The sequence below is a fragment of the Bombus impatiens genome, unplaced genomic scaffold, assembly GCF_000188095.3.
Source record: "Bombus impatiens unplaced genomic scaffold, BIMP_2.2 scf_0647, whole genome shotgun sequence".
Taxonomy (NCBI): Eukaryota; Metazoa; Arthropoda; class Insecta; order Hymenoptera; family Apidae; genus Bombus; species Bombus impatiens.
This window is the reverse complement of record NT_177066.1, coordinates 435,141-453,263: the sequence shown is the minus strand read 5'-3', so window position 1 is coordinate 453,263 and position 18,123 is coordinate 435,141. Positions and strand designations below refer to the sequence as shown.

Genomic DNA, 18,123 nt, shown 5'->3' with positions numbered 1-18,123 from the left:
TTGAAAAGTTTTCTAATAATAATTAATAATATCATTGACAAAACTTAAAAAGATTATCATATAATACTTATCATATAATAATAATAATTTAAATATTTAGGATATTTGAAACGGTTAGTAAATTCTATATTACATAATTGGTCTAACATTTAGAAGTACTATACTCATTGACAATTATGTCCATGACTATACTACAAAACCATAGAAGAAACCATCCAAAAACTAAATCTTGAAAAATCAACATGAAAAACAAGAAAGGTCTCGTTCTGCGCATGCGTGACATGTTATGAATGTTTAAACAGAGACAGAAACATTTTACTCATCTCTGTCTGCTTCGTATAACGACCACTCTCTTATCTTCCATGCTGAATTTTTACGACTCAAATTTCGGACAGTTTTCCCTAGCGAGTGTCGAAATATCGAGACCTGCTTGTGTGACTGTTACGTACAGCGTTAAAACAGTGGAGTTGAGGATAAAACTACAGTGGTTATAAAGGTAATTGTGTTTGATTGAAAAAGTTTGCAACAGTAAGCTATTTTGTAATATCATCCATTATTATTTAACTATTAAATACGTACGTAAAATTTTAGTGTTAATACGTAAATATAAAAACTAAATGTAAATGTGAAATGTTAAAACAAAGTAACTTTTTCTCTCATAACATCGATGTTACATGGAAAACATTCGTTCGAGAATCTTGTGAACCAACAGTATCTACAGAAAAGAAAGATCACTGCTTAGGTTTTCAAAATGATGAAGCAAGAAAGGCATATGATGAAATTACAAATGAAAAAAGCGATGAGACTTCACATCCAGAACAAAAACATTACAAATCAAAAATATTCAACAATCAAGTTATAACAGCGAAACAGTTTTCATCAAATGAAAGGACAAAGTACAATCAAATTGCTACAGAAAAAGTGACAATTAATGCTATATTGAAAGCAGTAGAACAAAAAGATCTGAAATTTCTATCAAAGTATGTGACGTGGGAAAATGTTAATTTGACTGATGATTTTGGTTGGACTCCTCTCATGTCAGCTGCATATTGTGGTCACTTAGATGTTATAGAATTTTTATTAAATCTTGGTGCCAATAGAAAAGCTAGAGAAAGATCTGGTCTTACTGCAGCACAATTGGCATTAAAAAAAAACTATTTAAATATAGTCGCATTACTGAAGAAAAAATCAGAACCTACACCTAACAAAACATTACCAGAAACAATTACAAACGCTTCTGGAACAAATATTGATGTTCCATTACAGATAAGGTCGGAGCTTGTAGGACATTTGAATAATTGCACTGATATTATCCATGAAGGTAATGATGATAGAAAAGAATGTTCCAGTGAAGGTACAGGATTTTACTGTAAAATTTGTAAAGTTAATTTTTACCAAACAACTTGGAAAAAGCATGAGACATCCACACTTCATATTTTCAATAGTAAACCAAAATTAACAAATATAATGTATGGAATATCAAAACAAAATAAAGGTTACCAAATGCTTTTAAATTATGGATGGGATGAACAAGGTGGTCTTGGTCCTACAGGAAAAGGAATGAAATATCCCATTAAAACCTGCCTAAAATCCGATAGAAAAGGAATAGGACAGTCCAATGAGAAAGAATACAGAGTGACTCATTTTAAACCTGGAGATACTACAGCAGTTAATGATTTTAAAACATCTAAATCAAAGTGTTTAAACAAGAAAGACAGGGAAAAATTACTCAATAGGGAAGTTAGAAAAGAAAGAGCACTGCGCATTGCTTTGTCATAAAGTAATATACAAGAATTTCATAAACCATTAATATTTGATAATACTTCTAAGACTGAATACAATGTAATTTGTGTTTTTTATATATCTTAAATGCGTATGTGAATTTTCTGTGTTATAATTTAGTCTCAATGATAATGTATATTTTTGCAAAAGTATTTTGGAATGTGAAATAATATTTGGTTAACTAATCATAATTCTTGTTATAGATGAAATTTGATCAGCAGAAGGCTTTAAAACATATACAACAAGTAGAAGAAAAAGCTAATGAGATCCTTACCGATCGGCAAGAAATAATTGCCTTGGATAAAAGAAGAAACAATGATAGAGTTGGAATGAGGGCACTGCAGAAGCAGAATTGTGAGAAACACTGGGTAACTATTGGACCATTATTGCTCAAGATGCCATCCAAAACTGCAGAGGAGTTACTTGTCGAAGGTACTTCTACGTCATTCTTTTATATATTTTAATGTTTTTATAAAACAAATAATAATTATATTTTTATTACTACATTAATTGCATTTATTACATTACAATTACATTACAGATCAAAGAGAATGTAACATTGAAATTAATAAACTAAGAAGCAATTTAAAAATTAAAGTGAATGAATTGAGAGATTTAGAACTTAATCCACCTGTTCCAGGTTTAATGTTACAACCCATGTCTCATCAAGAAATGTCAGTCATAAAACAAATTTCAGGTCAAAATTCTTAACTGCATATAATAAGGATATTAAAGAAAATAATAATCGTAACAAAAACTGTGCGTTAATGTCATTTAAATAATTTTAGTAATTGTTTAATTTTTTTCCTTGGAATACGAACGAATTTATGTTCTCAATGTACCATGAATGTAAAAATGTATATTCTGATTTATTAGGATTCTGTTTAAAAACAGCAACTGTATTTCGTTTTGGATCATATGTAAATTTATATAAATACTTATCTTGCTCCTCGCAAACAATTTCTTTTATTTTTTCTAAAAATACAATACAAAGTAAATACCTCTTTTTGTTGACCCTATAGAAAGCAACGAATGGAGATCTAAAATAACATGATGTTGTTAAATTATTAAAATTGTCCTGATTACCATGATACAATGTTCTAATGTACTTCTCTTCAATTCTTCTATTTTTGTAACAATACCTTCCTTATTTTTACCACCTATCTTTACCACATGGATATATGATATTTTTAATACCTACAGGATAACACTGAGCTCACCAACTCAACATTTTAAAGCTGCTATTTGGTAGCCCATTAGAAAGTGCCTTATGATAAATGGTTTTTAATACTATTAATTCAAGTTCCTTCACCACTATCTACTTGAGAACAGATTCCATCTGCTTCAGCTACATAAAGCAAGATATTTTAACTAAATTTTGACTTAAATATACAAGAAAATTCTTCATTTTGGTTCACACATTTTGAAATGTCAGGATCCGTGAATGGTGTAACTTAATATTAAATAAAGTTTATAATAAACAATTTTTTACGTTATTAAAGATAAAATGTGCAGTGGAATAATGATTTGTTTATCTGTTTATAATTTATTTTAGGTGCTACCATATATTGCTCAAATTTGTAACCCCAATTCTCTCAATGTTTAAGAAAATCGCTTTTTGTCGATTCACTTTCTTTTTATTTCTGTGTCAAATTTGCATAAATATATTGTGCCTTCCAATTTTAAAGCACACATAATCCAACTATAATATCTTTCATAACAAAGCTCTTAATATTCCTTTTAAGCAAACAAGATCAGGCTCTAACCTAATAATCATGTATATAACGTAAAAAATGTTGACAGAATAATCAAATCGATTTTTTATAACATTAAAAAATCTGAAATTGACCGTTGTGTTAAATTCTTTGAGTCTTGTATTTTCAGAATGTCGAAATTGCCTAATATCCATCACAACATAAAATTGAGTTTCATTTCTATAATATTTTAATTGTGTAATATCATTAGAATGTTTTCTCTCATCATTGATACTATAATTACCTACTATTTCTAAACTGAATATTTCATGTACAGGTCCGTTAAAATTACGTACTTTAAATGACATTGTAAACTTAAATTTTTCTTTCATTAAAATTTACTGTTGTTTATATTATTGTTATTGTATATTATATATACTCATTACTCATCACTATACTACGTATATACAAATACAGGTACAGAATGCATAAAATGTACATATACAGAGAGACAATCCAGTACTACGCTCTGCTCTACTTGTCATTCATCGTCACGCGTTGCTATATGACATATATAACAGTTTCGGCCAATACGTAATTGTATGCAATATGTATGTATTTTGTTATTTGAGGATTCGTTTCTAATGTTTTGTCAATAGTATGTCTGCCCAAATATAAGAAACAATAAATGACTAGTACAATGCACGTGTAGTATTTGATGGTGTAACCTTATTTGCGGATAACCATCGCATCGTATGAAAATTTATATTACGTACATAATACAAGATGACATCTCGAGAAATATTAACTATTCAATTAGGTCATTATTCCAATTTTATCGGTAGTCATTGGTGGAATATACAGGTATTTAGAGGAAATATACCAGTCATAGAATATTAGAATTGTTTAATTTTCTTTTAAATATTTTTAGGAATCTAATTTCTCTTATGATCCTGATAATCCATCTGAAATAAATCATGATGTTTTATACAGAGAAGGTGAAAACTTAAAGGTATAAATGTGTAGTAATATGTTTTTAGAATGAAGCTATAAAAATGTACAATTTGTTATTAAGGGCAATTGAATATCTTTTTTTTTTCAGAAACAAGTTACTTACACTCCTAGATTGCTACTTATAGATTTGGAAGAAGCATTTGGATATCTGAAAAAACAAGGGACTTTATATGATGTTACTCAGTCGGAAGAAGCCCAACAATGTTTATGGGATGATAAAAAGGTACAGGTCTTGAAGAAAGAAGCAGTTGATAAAACTCCATTTATTAAAAGCTTAGATGAATCTTCTGAAGCATCAAATTCAACATCGTCACCCCCCAATTTGGAAAATAACATCGGCTCGTGGGTAGATTATCTATTACCTAGGTTTCATCCCAGGACATTAAATGTCATTAAGCATCACAAACACGATGGAGCAATGTATCCATTTAGTATCTTTACTTATGGAAAAAATTTATGGAATACAGAACAATTCTCAGACGACTTTTCTGAAAGAATAAGAGCTTATGTCGAAGAATGCGATTTAATGCAAGGATTTCAGGCATGTGGTCATTTATATTTATATACATAGTTTTTATATTATTCTGCAATATTGATAATATTTTGAAATATAGATAATTCTAGATTCTGTGGATTGTTTTGCTGGAATCGGGGCATCGTGTATACAACACCTAAGAGATGAATATGGAAAAAGTATCGTGTCATTTCCATGTATAGACAGTAAGAAGACTGAACCTTCTACATCCAACGTGATTAAAATACTCAATACAGCTTTATGCTGGCAACATGTAGGAGAATATGCTTCATTATTTAGTCCACTATGTTGTGGAGAAACAGCTTGGCCACAAATTGGAGAACCGCGTATATTTAATCATTTGACGTACAATTCCGAAGTAAAGTATCATAGCAGTGCACTTTTAGCTACTGCATTGGACACATTAACTATTAGATACAGACGAAGAGAATATCCAAATGTAGTTTTATCCGATTTATGTGCGGATCTCAATAAACTGGGTCGAAAGGCAGTCGCAACAAGCCTAACTTTACCGTTCCCGATGACTGCTAAAGCAGATTTGATCGACGTCCTGGACGAACTTGAAGGACCATTATGGACAAGTTTGACACCAAATTGTGACATACCAATGGATAAAAATATGCAAAGCATAGTATTACGTGGAATTTCCGAAGAAAGATTAAAACGACCTATTTCTGATGCAATGAAACAAATGTCAAAACCAGCATATAGATGCTCTACTGTACACGAAATGATGATGCTTTATTTAGCATGCACTTGTCATGCATCAGCAACTTATTTATCAAACATTTCATCACCACTGAACATAAAACCTCCATATCCAAAAATTTTCAATAACAATATTACTGAAACCGGGGACGTTATCGGGTGGCCTGTAGGAACAGGTGTGTTTCTGAATTATAGTCATTTAAATCGTTCTATTCCCTATTTTTTAGAATCACTATAAACGTACGACTTGTATCAAGTATTTATCAATTTCTATTTTTAGATGTTCAGTCCGTTCCTGTTATGGCTGGTTTACATAGCGGAAACGGTCTTAGTTCAATGTATGAATCTTTACATGATCAACTGAGCAAAATAAAAAGCATAAAGAAATTTCATGCATTCACAGACTCTGGATTGGAAGAGGACGAGTTTAACGAATGCCTCAATCACTTGCTCGATTGCAAGGAAAATTACGAAGATCATTACATGTAAATAGTATCAATTTTATCGACGGTTAACTTCATATTCCTCTATAACAATACAATTTTTCATTTATAAAAGATTTGTCATTTTAACTCCCTACTATTTCCATTACGCAATGTTGGCTATTCGATTAAAAGTCTCGCGAGGGAAAAAATTAGTAGGACTTACGAGAAAAGTAAACGTATGGAAAATTCGACCTTTTTCCCGCAAATTACTGAGTGAAACGTCCCTAAAAGTGGGAGCGGCAAGACACACCCTGATTATTAGATTTCGTATTGAACATTGGAGGTGCGAAAACTCAGTTGTAAGCTCTAACTGGTAAATGAAACACCGGTATAACCGATAGATTAACAGTTGCATTTGCGTCGAGCATTGTTACTATTAAATAAAATGGGAAACAAAGTAGCTACATTCACCGAGGAACAATTGGAAGATTATCAAGACTGCACGTTCTTTACCCGAAAAGAAATCTTAAGGTACTGCATGCACGATCTGTATACACAATTATCGATCCTTCTTTTGTACATCGATACCTTTTTAGAATATATAAACGGTTTCGGGACATGGGAGACCCTGGGGCAGTTCCACGATCCATGACGCCTCAACAGGCATCGACACTTCGTATACCACTGTCTTGCTTGACACGCATACCAGAATTAAAGGTTCTTAGATTAATCTTTCTGCCCTCGTTCAATGTTAAAACTCTTTTCACACGCGAGCGCGAAGTTCTCGTCGCGGTGCTTGACGAACAGTTACAGTTGATCATGTTTCAGGAAAATCCGTTTAGACAACGAATTTCAGAGGTGTTCGCAAAATGCCAGAATTCGAGATTGTCAACGTCCGATGTTTCAAACGAAGGAATCTGCTTCGAGGAGTTCCTTGAGATGATGTCGGTTTTTTCGGAACACGCACCCAGAGACTTGAAGGTGTTCTACGCTTTTAAGATTTACGGTACGAATCACCATGTGAATCAGACAGTTGGACGGATCGTGAGAAATATTCGAGGTCGTGTCTGATGTACCTATAACTATGCTATTGAATCCGAAGTATATACGTTGTCTAGACACGACATTCGCGTTGCACAAGAGAATCATTTGCACGAAAGAACTATCGATTTTCTAGCATACACGATTAATTATATACTACGTTGTAATGCAAACGATTCCAACATAATATTCTCTATCATTTTCGCGATGACGTGACATTCGAACAGAAATTTATACGAATCGTGGTAACGTTTTATAATTTTTTGCGAACAGATTTTGACGAAGATGGGGTATTGGGATTGAATGATTTAGAACGAACTTGTCGACAGTTGGTTCAAGATGGTTTGAATACCGACGAAGTGGCCACTGTGTGTCGAAAAGTTTTGGAAGAAAGCGACATCGACGGTGACGGTGTTTTATCCTATCTAGAGTTTGAACATGTCGTAACGAGAGCCTCAGATTTCATGGCAACTTTCCATATAAGAATTTAATTCTCATCGCTGTCGAAAATGAATAAAATTTACTGCCAGTCAATAAAACACATACGTTTATTTACTCTTTTCATTTTTGCTATGCATATGTATTAAAAAATTACTTTGTCTGCGAATTTCAGATATCGAGATGTTTAGCGCGTTTGAAAAACATAGATGGTACAATTTTGATACTTTATGCGCTGCGAGTACCACGGGCAATAAGTTTTGCAAACTCACCAAGTATAATTATTAGCTCCGTGAATCTGTACGCGCTTAGTGAAGCGCTACCATATAGTTTCTTGCCAGTCACAGATATACTTTCTTATACGGCCCCATAAGTTGCCCCTGTTGAGCAATAACGAGCAATGCTGGCTAAATAACCAGGCCATTCATTTTCACTCCAGACAGGAACCTCCTGTAACTCTGTAAGTCAAGTCTCCAATAACGTTCCGTATCCTTTACAAAGACGCATAAATCAATTTCACGTATAACAAAGAACAAATGGAAGGAAATCAGCCGAAAAGAAGAAAAGGAAAAGCCGGATATTTCAAAAATATAGTTGGAACGTTGCCTGTTCGATAGCGTTATCGTAGCGTGGTGTTCCTGTTTTCAGCAAACCATCGCGAATAGTCGGAAAGTAGCGCAACACGGCGTAGACAAGACGCCGGTGTTTTGAGCGAGGAACCAAGAAAAAGGAAGAAGAAAAGAAAGGGTAAAAGCCTATGATTTTCGCGTGTCACTGTAAGGCGCGATCGAAGAAAGTCATCCAGAGAATGAAAAAATGTTACAAGCGATCGTCTATAAAAACGATCAGGTTGTCCGGTATCGTCGTTGGTGTTTTAGGGGCTAGTTCGTATCTGTGATGTGGCAATGCGCGGTACCGTGGCCCGTGGTCTTAAAAAGCGGTCGAAGTCGGAGATACCGCCCTGTGTGTTACGAAGTTCTCGACCAGTTATAGTCGGCCGCGCGGTAACTAACCAAGTCTTGGGACCAAGGCCATCCGGTCACTTCTCATCCTTCTCTCTTCCCCGCTCGCATCCCTACCGTTCTTCTTGCTGGCTCGTCCACAGGCCCTCGAGGTCCGAGGAGGCCCCCTTGCCTCCTGGGTCCACCGTCGACACCCTCTGCGCGCGAGCCCCCTTCCTCATCTCTTCGACTCATCTCGCTCTTGCGCTCGGCAGAAGATCACCGCTCTTGGGAGAGTCTTCCCCTTAAACATCTCAGCGAACCACCTTCCATACCAAGCTATCCGTATAGGTATATTGCTGAGCCTGGTCGACGCTATGCGACGCGGTGCGTCTCGACGAGAACGCGAGTCGACGGCGTTTTGGAGAGCAACCGTGAAGAGGAAGAGATCGAGATAAAAGCGGGATAAAAAGTCAAGGAAAACAGGAACGAGAGAAAAGGCGAAGATCGCGGGTGGCGAGAGCAGACGAATGACAAAAGGGAGAGAAACCGAAGAAGACGAAAGAGAAGCTAAGAGTAGTAACGGAAGAAGAGGGGAAACGGTTGGAGGATGATAGCGACGAAGGCGGTTGGTGGAGGGCAGATTCGAAGCGAACTTTTACGGCACCCTACGTGGGCGAGTTCTCTCGCCGGAGATCTCTCGAACCTTCCTCGGGACCTCGACCTCACGATCGCCACGGTGACATCGTTTGCTCGAAATATACTTTCATGATTCCGGGATCCGTCTTTCGTTCATTCCGAACGTACATGTATGCTCGATTCGATGTTTTTAATCGACGATGGAGTTTTAAACGATTCAAACGATCAAAATGTACAAAAATACCAGCCATTCACCGCTAAAGTATGTTGTATTCGAATAACGAAACTTCGAGTGCTTCGAGATCTTCGTTGGTGATCGAATATAGTCAATATTCGAATGTTACTCGTCGATGTTCGTCGAATGTTACGTATCGCGCGGCAGAAGCATCGTATACGATATATGAGATAGAATAATAGGATAGACGGAGAGGAAGAGAAGCGAGAAGGATGAACTGGCGTTCACGAACGAATCGGATCGAATGGAATTGACGTAAAGGATAGAAGAAAAAGAGAGGAATCGCGAAGGAGGACGCGTTGCTCGTGTTTTTCGAAAATTACAAGTTGGAGAGTAGCGCGGCGAGCAAACACGCAGTATGCGCGTTAAACTCGACCTTTGAGGTTTTCTTCCCAGTAACGTTTCACTCCGTGAAAGCAGATACCTATGCATTGCTCTCTGACAAGGTTGCGTCGAGTCGACCGCTGTCTAGTCGAAATAATATTGGCGGTCTTGTGGGCACATATCGTAGTGGTGCATAAGAAGGCGAGAGCTTGTATATAGAGAACCGTCTACCAAAGAGGGGGAGGAAGGGTTCCAAGGAGCCGGTTGGCCAACGGAATGTGGCTTGACCGGCCAACCATCCCCCGCCTCCTCTACCATGGATTCATCGAGAATAAGAGAGAGAGAAGGACAGTCAGATAGAGGACTGGCCCAACTACCTTCGGATCCTAATGGGCCCCATTGGGGTGCTCGAATATTCTTTCGCTATCTTCGGACATCTTCGCCGTGAGATTTGTAATCGAGGCGAGCGCCGTTTTTTGACGTTCCCTCGAGTACCTGCTGCTCCCTAATATTCCATGTCCACTATATCGAAACGCTTCAACAACCAGCCGATATCGTTTTATTCCCTATTCTCGTGGAACGAACCGTCATTTATTCACGCGAAACCAATGCGATTTATGCGTTTCAACGTACGATTAGGCAGGCTTAGGTAGGCCAGACAGGAGCCGCGTATATTGTCGCCGGTCTATCTTGATCTGTTGCAATCGTTTAAGGCAATTGCAACTTCGCCGCTACGATTACCTCCCCGTACGGACAACGAGATGATAAAAATACCTGCAAACTATCAGGCTATCCATTGACAATGCGACGAGTTGCTTCAAAGATGCGTAACCAATACGTTCGCGATGTTGCTGCGTGTAAGCCTTCGTCTTGCATTAACGATTCGACGTTCTCTACAAACGTTTGCCAGGAATCGTACGCGCTCGATCGCCCGGCGAAGTTTCGCAAAGTACACGCAATTATATTTCTCTCGTACCGTCTTCGTGCCGATAATATCCTCGAAATTGCGTTTGCTCTTGATCGTCGATGATTCGCCTCGTTGATTCCACGTTGCATTTTATTCGAAGCTCTGGAAACGGCGAACCGGTGTATACAGAGAGCTTGGAGTAAAATTTTGCGACGGTACTCAAAGAAGTTTCGCAACTGGTCGTGGCCGGTAGATCAGCTTTCCGCTCAAGTACCACCTAAATTTATTCCACGAACGTTTCGCGCATTCGAAAGCGTTCGCATCGTCCGTGGAATATCATGTGATTTCCACGTTTTTGGCGAATAAACGTACGGCTTCCTTCTATCGGTTCGGGATAACCGAGAACGAATGGAGAAGGGGGCAAGCACACGAAGAAAAAAGGAGAGGAAGGAACAAGTGTAAACATAAAATCAAAATGTGTCCGAAACATGTAATTTACGAAGCGAGGAAAAGAGTTTGATTCGTTAATGGTCGAAGCGTGGTTATAACGTTGTCTCGCGGCAGGAGATACACGCTACTCGCTATTCAAAGTTTCTTTGAAATTTCGGTGAAAAGGTGCACACCGTTTTTCTCTTTCTCTTCTTCTGTTTGCAAAGCTGTAATCGTCTGCACGGCTTACACCTCGTAAGCAGCCGTGACAAGCGTAGACAGCCGCGGCAATTATTTGCACAATAACTCACGTTTTTCGTATCAACAAATAAACCGAGAACATTCGTGCGCACAGGCACCAGTTTTTAATATTTCTTCCTTTTCCTACGCATTTCGTTTCCTCATTCTTTACGTTCGATCTCGTTATTTTCGACAGCTGTCGTCAAGTACGACGATTTCTTCTCTCGTTTATTCCCGAATTACCATGAACGCAGGCGAAAAAAAGGTCGAATTATTCTTGCCATTCAGCTGCTCGAAAGTTCTCGTACACATTGTCATCCTGTAGACACGTAAGTGCTCCCATAGTCGTTTGCTTCGAGAGATTACGAAACGGAGGACTGGTTAACGTTGTCGCTCGTTGTCGTGATAATCCAACTTGACTATTGCGCCGGTCAAATCGAAAGCGATGAATTATCCGCTGCCACTTAAGGCAAGGGATCTGTTGCGCCGAATAATTGCGGTCGTCGTGACATTATGACGACAACGCCGTTAGAAAACGTAGTTTCCTGTCTGTTAGAGAGGACAATGATCGATATTCGATCGTTCGTTACAAGTTCTTTCGCTTAACGTCGAGAATTCGAGGAAAGATTTCCACGCTGCGACCGTGTGTAACAGCGCGTTCCTTTCGTCGATCGATCGACGCGGAACTTTCTGTCCCTTCGAAATGAAACGCTATCGCGAATTCAGGCGTGCTGTCGCCTTTTTAACACTAAGCTAGCAACGCGTTATACGTGCGTCGATTCACGCGACAAAAATTCCATAGGGATTAATCTCGATAAAGCAGAAGCAAAGAAGGCGACGAGCGGTGTCTTTTAATTGCTCGGTTCAACTGTGATTTCTTTTCAAGGAATATGTGAAAAGTAATGGGTCCGCAAGAAGAATGGGACAGTCGTGTCGATTTAACGAGGCACTGGAAAGAGTACGGGTGACGGTAGATGGCGGCGATTTAATCGCCGTTCTTTCAACCGCGAAGTTGACTTGCTCGCGATCAACGAAGCTATTGTATTTCCCAAAAAGGATCTGTCGCACCTGAATATAGTGACAGCGGAATGGCTCTGTCTGTTCGCTTCTTATTTCTTTTGTCGGGATCGTTGAAACAACGATAGAAAATTATTGAAATTGTCCTCTTAACAATCACACATATGTATATTATATATCGAATAGAAGAATAATATCCCGATCTGCCAATAATCGCAATAATTCCTTAAATCACATTAAGACTGCATAGGTATGTCGATCGATCGGTATTCTTTATTTTCAAGTCCGAAGCAGCTTCACCGGCTATCAGGCGAAATACCTGTTTGAGGGAAAAAATCCGTCTGTAAATAGCTTCGAGAAAGCTGTGCAATCTTCGTTCATAGCGTAGTACCTTAACCGTTTTTAACGTCTAGGAAGAGGTTCGGACGGAGCGAAGTACGAAGGGCGAGCAGAAAAGTCGAGAAAGAAGAACGATGGAGCGTAGGTATATCCGGATGATCGTGCGTAAAGGAAAAGCAACGTTGCTCGTCGCGAGACAGAGACGGAAACTGCGACAACGGCGGCTTACACGTGAACGGCAAACAAGGAGAAAAGAAAGACGGGAAGAAAGGAAACGAACAACTGGGAACAAGAAATAGGAGGACTGGACGACAACGAGGATGAACGCGACGATGATGAAAACGATGACGATAATGATGATGACGACGACGATGATGATGAAGAAGAAGAGAGAAGGAAAGAAGATGGAGGAGAAGTAGAAGAAGAAGAAGAAGAAGAAGAAGAAGTATAAGAGACGAGATTTTATGTCGGAGGGTTTGCCGAGGGGGTCCAGACCAAGCTCCATCTGCATAACCGGTATATACCGGCAATGTAGACTGGCATGAAGGTAGAATCGAGCATGTCCTCGGCACGTTATATCGCTCGCCTCGTCCTCGTACAATATAAAGTGTAGAGGGACCTCGAGGCGGTGGAAGGAAGAGAAACGAAGCGCGGAGAAGCGAATGGAACGGCAAAGAAGAGAAGAGAAGCGAAAAGGGGAATAGAGGCAGTGGAGGTTGGATATTCGTGTAGAATGGCTTCGAGAAGGAGCACACGCGGTATCCCTGCCAGTGAAACTGGTAGAGAGAAAAGCGTAGGCGCGAGTATCCGCCGACCGATGACATCATCGGTGTTCTGCCTCGAGTCATTCTCTCGGCAGAAGCCTCGCTTACTCTCGAAACTCTTTGGAGAACTCTCCTACTCGAACGATCTCGATTTTTCTTCGAACCTCTCGGGCTTCCGTTCCGCACGTTTCACCGTCAGAATCAACCGAGATTCTCTTGCTTCTGCCGTTGCCGACTTCCTACACGTTCGCCATTTCTTCTTTCCGATTCCACTTACCAACCGTCGAACGCTCTGGAAGTCCTATGGAAACTCGAAACTTTCGCTATCCTCGTGGGAGGAGCTCCACTAAGCTAAAACGTTCTAGGAAATTACAATTGTAAGATCGATCGCCATACGGCGTAAGAGACGTAACATGTTCGTCGTTTATCTAGTGGTTCGGAGACTTCGATACTTGCAGACCCGCAACCGCGATGTCGATTTCTCGACAACGCGACCTTCTTTCGCGTATCTTCCGTCAACGTCGAATCGAGCTCCGATCGATCGAATTTTTCTTGTCTCGATGGAAACGACGTTCGTTTTACTTCAACGTAAGAATCGTTGCCTACGCTTTCTCCCGCGTTGTACGGAAACATCGTCTCGAACGCATCGTAAAATTCGATCGACCGCGATGTTTCGAAGATCGTTAACTCTGGACGGAATGAAGCTGTTAACCCGAGGGATTAGCCTTTCAGATTCCTAATCGTATGGAAATGTGAAACGGTATCGCTTAGAAAACGTTAGGCCGAATGCTCTCGTGAAACCACCAACGCGTTTATTCGTTGAAACCGCGCGATCTTCTTTCGGTAGGATCGAAACGAGTTTAAGAGATTGGTCGATCGAGTCGAAGATACATCTCCAAATACACGCGTACAAGATAGGCAACGATAACCGGAGAAATGTGGAGGAAATAAAAGAACTCGAACGATCTTTCGCGAAGCTTCGACCGAGTCGCGTAACGAATGCAACGATTCTGCAAAAATAAAAGATTAGATCCGTCGTAATGGTACAGCCATTGGGAAAGTATCAAGCAGCGTCTCGCAGCAGAGGGTACGAATCTTCGCTGTGGATAACCGTGACATCTACATAGGGTACCGTTCGAAATCGACTTTGTCGTCGATGTTTCATCCGTTCCTTTTGCCGTAATCTGTCGTTGCCAGCCTCGTCGTCTTAAAATCTTCGAGCTGTACGCGCGGTACGCGATAGCTGGCGGTGTAATTTTTCGTACAGCAATCCAATGAAAATGAAGGTGAAGCTCGAACACGAAATGCGAAATATTTATGGAATAGGCAGGAATTGTTATTATTCCAGGAAGGAATAGGCACGGAGGGAAAGATGCGACAGCGGCAACCCTATAAGAAAACACGGGAGCGTCGGAAATCTCTCTAAACCCGAAACCTGTGCCGGGGCCGTCACGAATAAGGGGCGAGACATCCATAAACTTACCTTGGACCTCGAGGCTCACGGGGGTTCTGGGTAGGTTTTTCTTTTTACCGGACCAGGCAGGTGCGAACCGATTTCTATAGTCTTCTCCCGGTAACGGTCGTTCATCGTGCCAACGGTTCGAGCTTTACGGCGGTTTCCGTCGAACAAATCTCTTCGAACGCAGAGAAAAACGTTTCTATCGACGATTTTATATTCCTCTGCTTATGTCGTTTATCGCGCACAATGGCCACGATTAACGGCAACCAAAAGCGATCAAAAATTCATGAAAAGATCTTCGAACGTAAGGAACGTATTTCGCTTCTTGTTACGATTACGATTTCGTGAACTGCACGCCTAATCGATTAACGGCTTTGCGTCTATTCAAATTGCTTTCATTGGTAGTAGCGCATGGCCACCGCGTAAATCGTTTCACATTCTTCCGCGTAATCGTAACGAATGCGAATGAGAACCTCGATTCCACGATTTTCAGAGCGTTTTATTTTCCATGTGCCTTCGTATATTTCGCACGTATACGTATACGCGTGTATTCTCAATGTAATAATTGGACGCGCCATGCAAGGAAAGTGTGATTTTTCTTTACTTTCGAACAGTTTCGAAATCGTCCGACGAACGAGATCGTTTCTTATCTCGCGAGATTCGATGGCCGATCAACGATTCGGCGCGTAGCAGTGGCTGATTTAAGTAATAAAAAGTCAGGTGTATACAAGGAAAACAGGGAGAAACGCAAGGACGACGTACATCCGGCGGAAGTCGAAGGGCGTCAGCTCGTGACGCCAACGCTTGTACGCAGGGCGGAATCAGCTTTATACCTGGACAGACGCAGGTGAGTTACCAGAACAGGGATATAACAGTACCGATCCTCCCGAAGGATCCTTCTTCGAAACGAACAATAAAAATCGTCCTTGACCGACCACCGTTCTCGGTTAAGGTTCAGAAGCAGCCATTAAGCGAGGAAATTCTTTGTCACAAATTGTAGTATCTAAGCAGATTTTCCATTTACGTTCTAGGATCCTCGGGCACAATTCATTCGCTTGTTTCTCTGTTCTCTCCAGTTGTCCGATCTTGAATAGAAATGGTCGACCGTATCCTGGATTTTCCATCGATAATCTCGTACCTGCGTGGAACGGAGGACTCTCGATAAAAGAGAGGGAAGAAACGCAGGAATTCTTGCGGTACATGTCGTCCATTTGCCGTTGTAAATTTGTGGTACAAGCCGAAAAAGCGATATCGAATTCGACCTTCGAGGTCCTGCCACTCCAGGGCAAAGCGATACGCATGCAAAATTTCATTCACGTAAGCGTCACGTACGGCTTAACGTTGCAATAACATTCCAAGAATAAGTTGGGGTCCGAAAGTTCGCCGGTTCTTTGTTTCCTGCTGTTTCAACCGAATAAAGAACGAATTTATTTTCGAGAAAAGAAAATCGTTAGTTTGCGTCTGTCGAATCGAAGAATCGAAAAGCAAATTAAGTGCCACGCTCGCGGCTACGAAGCGCGAATAACGAAGCGCTTCGCTGTTATTCGCTACGACCAAATTATTTTCGAGAATCGCGAACCATCGATCTTTCATCCTGTGACCTTTGGCAACGCTGAAATTGCAATTGTACGTCAAACCGTTCGTGCACATGCCTTCCGTCACGGCGCTGCCTTTCCCACAAACTGAAAATGGATGACACGTGTAGTAGTCGCGGAACTTCCCAGGACGTACTTTCAGACAGCGGAACCGATTCTACATCGTTCAAGGAGGCGTATCTTTGGGGTGCATAAATGCGTTTGAACGTAAAAGGCGTCTGAACGAAGGAAAAAGACGGAAAAGAAATCTTCCCTCCGAAACTAATTATTTTTAGGGTTACTTTTAGCGGGCCCTTATTCTCCAACCAACTAAACAGTCGTGTAAAAAAGAAAAAAAAAAAAGAAAGCGATTGCCTTGGAACAACGAGCGCCGAGCCGTGGCCGAAATAGCCGTCGTTTTCGTGGCACGCCACGCTTAATGTGCGATTTAAACTCGAGACTGAAAATATATTTTACATCCGACGTCACGTACCGCCAATTAGCAAGTAAGACACGCGGATGGCGACGAGCAGACGATAGACGTTGCGAGTGGCAATTTTTCTGCGGCAGGAGCAACGCATCCGGGTTAAAGTATCGGACGGTCAAGTAGCTATAGCACGTCGAAACGAGTTATTAGATCCCATGTTCGAGAAAGAATTCGTCGCTCGAGAATACCGAAGGTAATAAGCAACCGTGTTCGAGATAAAAGCGCAACGATTTATTCCGTTACGAAATTTTGCCGAGAAATCGAGAAAAAACGCGTATCGTCGAGGCACGTAGAGTTCCCACGCCAGGTGCGCTGCCGGATCGTCCCCACGAATTCTCGTGTTCCATCGCTAATAGATTCGACAGAAGCCGACGAAAAGTTTCCTCGTGAGCAAACGGAACGAAGAAAATCCCGACGAATTCTTCTCGACGAGGTCGTGTAATTGCAGGTAGGTAGGGTCGGGCTTGGGATAGATGGTCGATGAGAAGGCAGCAAACGTTGCATCGATTGGATCGGCGAAGGAAGCGCAAAGCCGAGCAGCTCGTTGAGGATATTCGAGAAGGGCCAAGTAACAGAGGTGGTTCGGACGTTCGAGAAATATTCGACTCGTCGGCGATCATTGTGGTGACGTCGTGAATTTTCTTCGAAAAACGAGAGGACAGACCGGCTACGTAGAGAGGTACGTACGAGGCCGAGCCTTCACCTCGATCGCGGTGTACGCGGCGCACACGTACACAGGTAAACGTACGTAGACAGGTACGCGAGCGAAACGACCGGTGAGCGAGGACAGAAGAGAAGAGAGAAGAGAAGGGAAAAGAAGACGGAGGAAAGAAAAAGAGGGACAAGACGAGACGAGACACGTGGAAACGTGCAAAACGCAGAAGAGAGAACAGAAGGAAGAGGAGAAACGAAGAAGGAGAGGATGTGAAAGGAAAGAGAAAAAGGAGGGTGGGAAGGAGGGAAAAGGAGGAGGCGCGAGAGATCGGTAGAGGGGTCATTGGTTGTTCGTTGCGCACTCTCAACGTATAGGAATCGTTATGGACCGACTATAGCCGTTGGAATGCGTCCTTTTTTCCCTTTTTCTGTCTCCCTATATACCTGGCGGGCTACTCTCGCTCCGTTGTGGCGACG

General features: G+C 40.7%; 3 protein-coding genes and 1 long non-coding RNA gene across 7 annotated transcripts; 3 read left to right on the top strand and 1 right to left on the bottom strand.

Moving 5' to 3' along the window:
- Window positions 1-110: 110 nt before the first annotated feature.
- On the top strand, window positions 111-2,739 carry LOC105681222 (G patch domain and ankyrin repeat-containing protein 1 homolog). Of its 4 annotated transcripts, XM_024369879.2 has the most exons (4): window positions 124-496; window positions 592-1,635; window positions 2,007-2,214; window positions 2,324-2,739. In XM_024369879.2, exons 2-4 carry the CDS (start codon window positions 631-633, stop codon window positions 2,491-2,493), a joined length of 1,383 nt encoding a protein of 460 aa, XP_024225647.1. In that variant the 5' UTR covers window positions 124-496; window positions 592-630; the 3' UTR covers window positions 2,494-2,739. The 4 variants fall into 4 exon arrangements, 2 of the variants coding, with proteins under 2 accessions (XP_024225646.1, XP_024225647.1); XM_024369878.2 differs by lacking the exon at window positions 2,324-2,739 and having other exon boundaries at window positions 111-496; window positions 592-1,780; window positions 1,986-2,028; XR_002947307.2 differs by lacking the exon at window positions 2,324-2,739 and having other exon boundaries at window positions 113-496; window positions 592-1,873; window positions 1,986-2,125.
- On the bottom strand, window positions 2,633-3,925 carry LOC117152092. The gene is made up of 2 exons (XR_004462335.1): window positions 3,781-3,925; window positions 2,633-3,548 (listed from the first exon to the last, which is right to left on the bottom strand). It is a non-coding gene; the product is annotated as an uncharacterized LOC117152092 (long non-coding RNA).
- Window positions 3,926-3,985: 60 nt separating this feature from the next.
- LOC100742599 (protein misato) lies at window positions 3,986-6,290 on the top strand. The gene is made up of 5 exons (XM_012389657.3): window positions 3,986-4,340; window positions 4,408-4,488; window positions 4,579-5,031; window positions 5,105-5,909; window positions 6,014-6,290. The coding sequence occupies exons 1-5, from the start codon at window positions 4,263-4,265 to the stop codon at window positions 6,220-6,222; spliced, it is 1,626 nt and encodes a 541-aa protein (XP_012245080.1). The 5' UTR covers window positions 3,986-4,262; the 3' UTR covers window positions 6,223-6,290.
- Window positions 6,291-6,603: 313 nt separating this feature from the next.
- LOC105681223 (calcium and integrin-binding family member 3) lies at window positions 6,604-7,750 on the top strand. The gene is made up of 4 exons (XM_012389659.3): window positions 6,604-6,689; window positions 6,755-6,875; window positions 6,987-7,164; window positions 7,473-7,750. The coding sequence occupies exons 1-4, from the start codon at window positions 6,604-6,606 to the stop codon at window positions 7,688-7,690; spliced, it is 603 nt and encodes a 200-aa protein (XP_012245082.1). The 3' UTR covers window positions 7,691-7,750.
- The last annotated feature ends 10,373 nt before the right edge of the window (window positions 7,751-18,123 follow it).

Excerpts from the sequence above, each read along its gene's own strand:
- LOC105681222 (XM_024369879.2), top strand. The coding sequence starts at position 631 with ATGTTAAAACAAAGTAACTTTTTCTCTCATAACATCGATGTTACATGG. Across the intron at positions 1,636-2,006 it reads CCAATGAGAAAGAATACAGA|GCTTTAAAACATATACAACA; the intron begins GTGACTCATTTT and ends GATCAGCAGAAG. Across the intron at positions 2,215-2,323 it reads AGAGGAGTTACTTGTCGAAG|ATCAAAGAGAATGTAACATT; the intron begins GTACTTCTACGT and ends ATTACATTACAG.
- LOC100742599 (XM_012389657.3), top strand. The coding sequence starts at position 4,263 with ATGACATCTCGAGAAATATTAACTATTCAATTAGGTCATTATTCCAAT. Across the intron at positions 4,341-4,407 it reads GTCATTGGTGGAATATACAG|GAATCTAATTTCTCTTATGA; the intron begins GTATTTAGAGGA and ends AAATATTTTTAG. Across the intron at positions 5,910-6,013 it reads CGGGTGGCCTGTAGGAACAG|ATGTTCAGTCCGTTCCTGTT; the intron begins GTGTGTTTCTGA and ends TTCTATTTTTAG.
- LOC105681223 (XM_012389659.3), top strand. The coding sequence starts at position 6,604 with ATGGGAAACAAAGTAGCTACATTCACCGAGGAACAATTGGAAGATTAT. Across the intron at positions 6,690-6,754 it reads ACCCGAAAAGAAATCTTAAG|AATATATAAACGGTTTCGGG; the intron begins GTACTGCATGCA and ends ATACCTTTTTAG. Across the intron at positions 6,876-6,986 it reads CACGCATACCAGAATTAAAG|GAAAATCCGTTTAGACAACG; the intron begins GTTCTTAGATTA and ends ATCATGTTTCAG.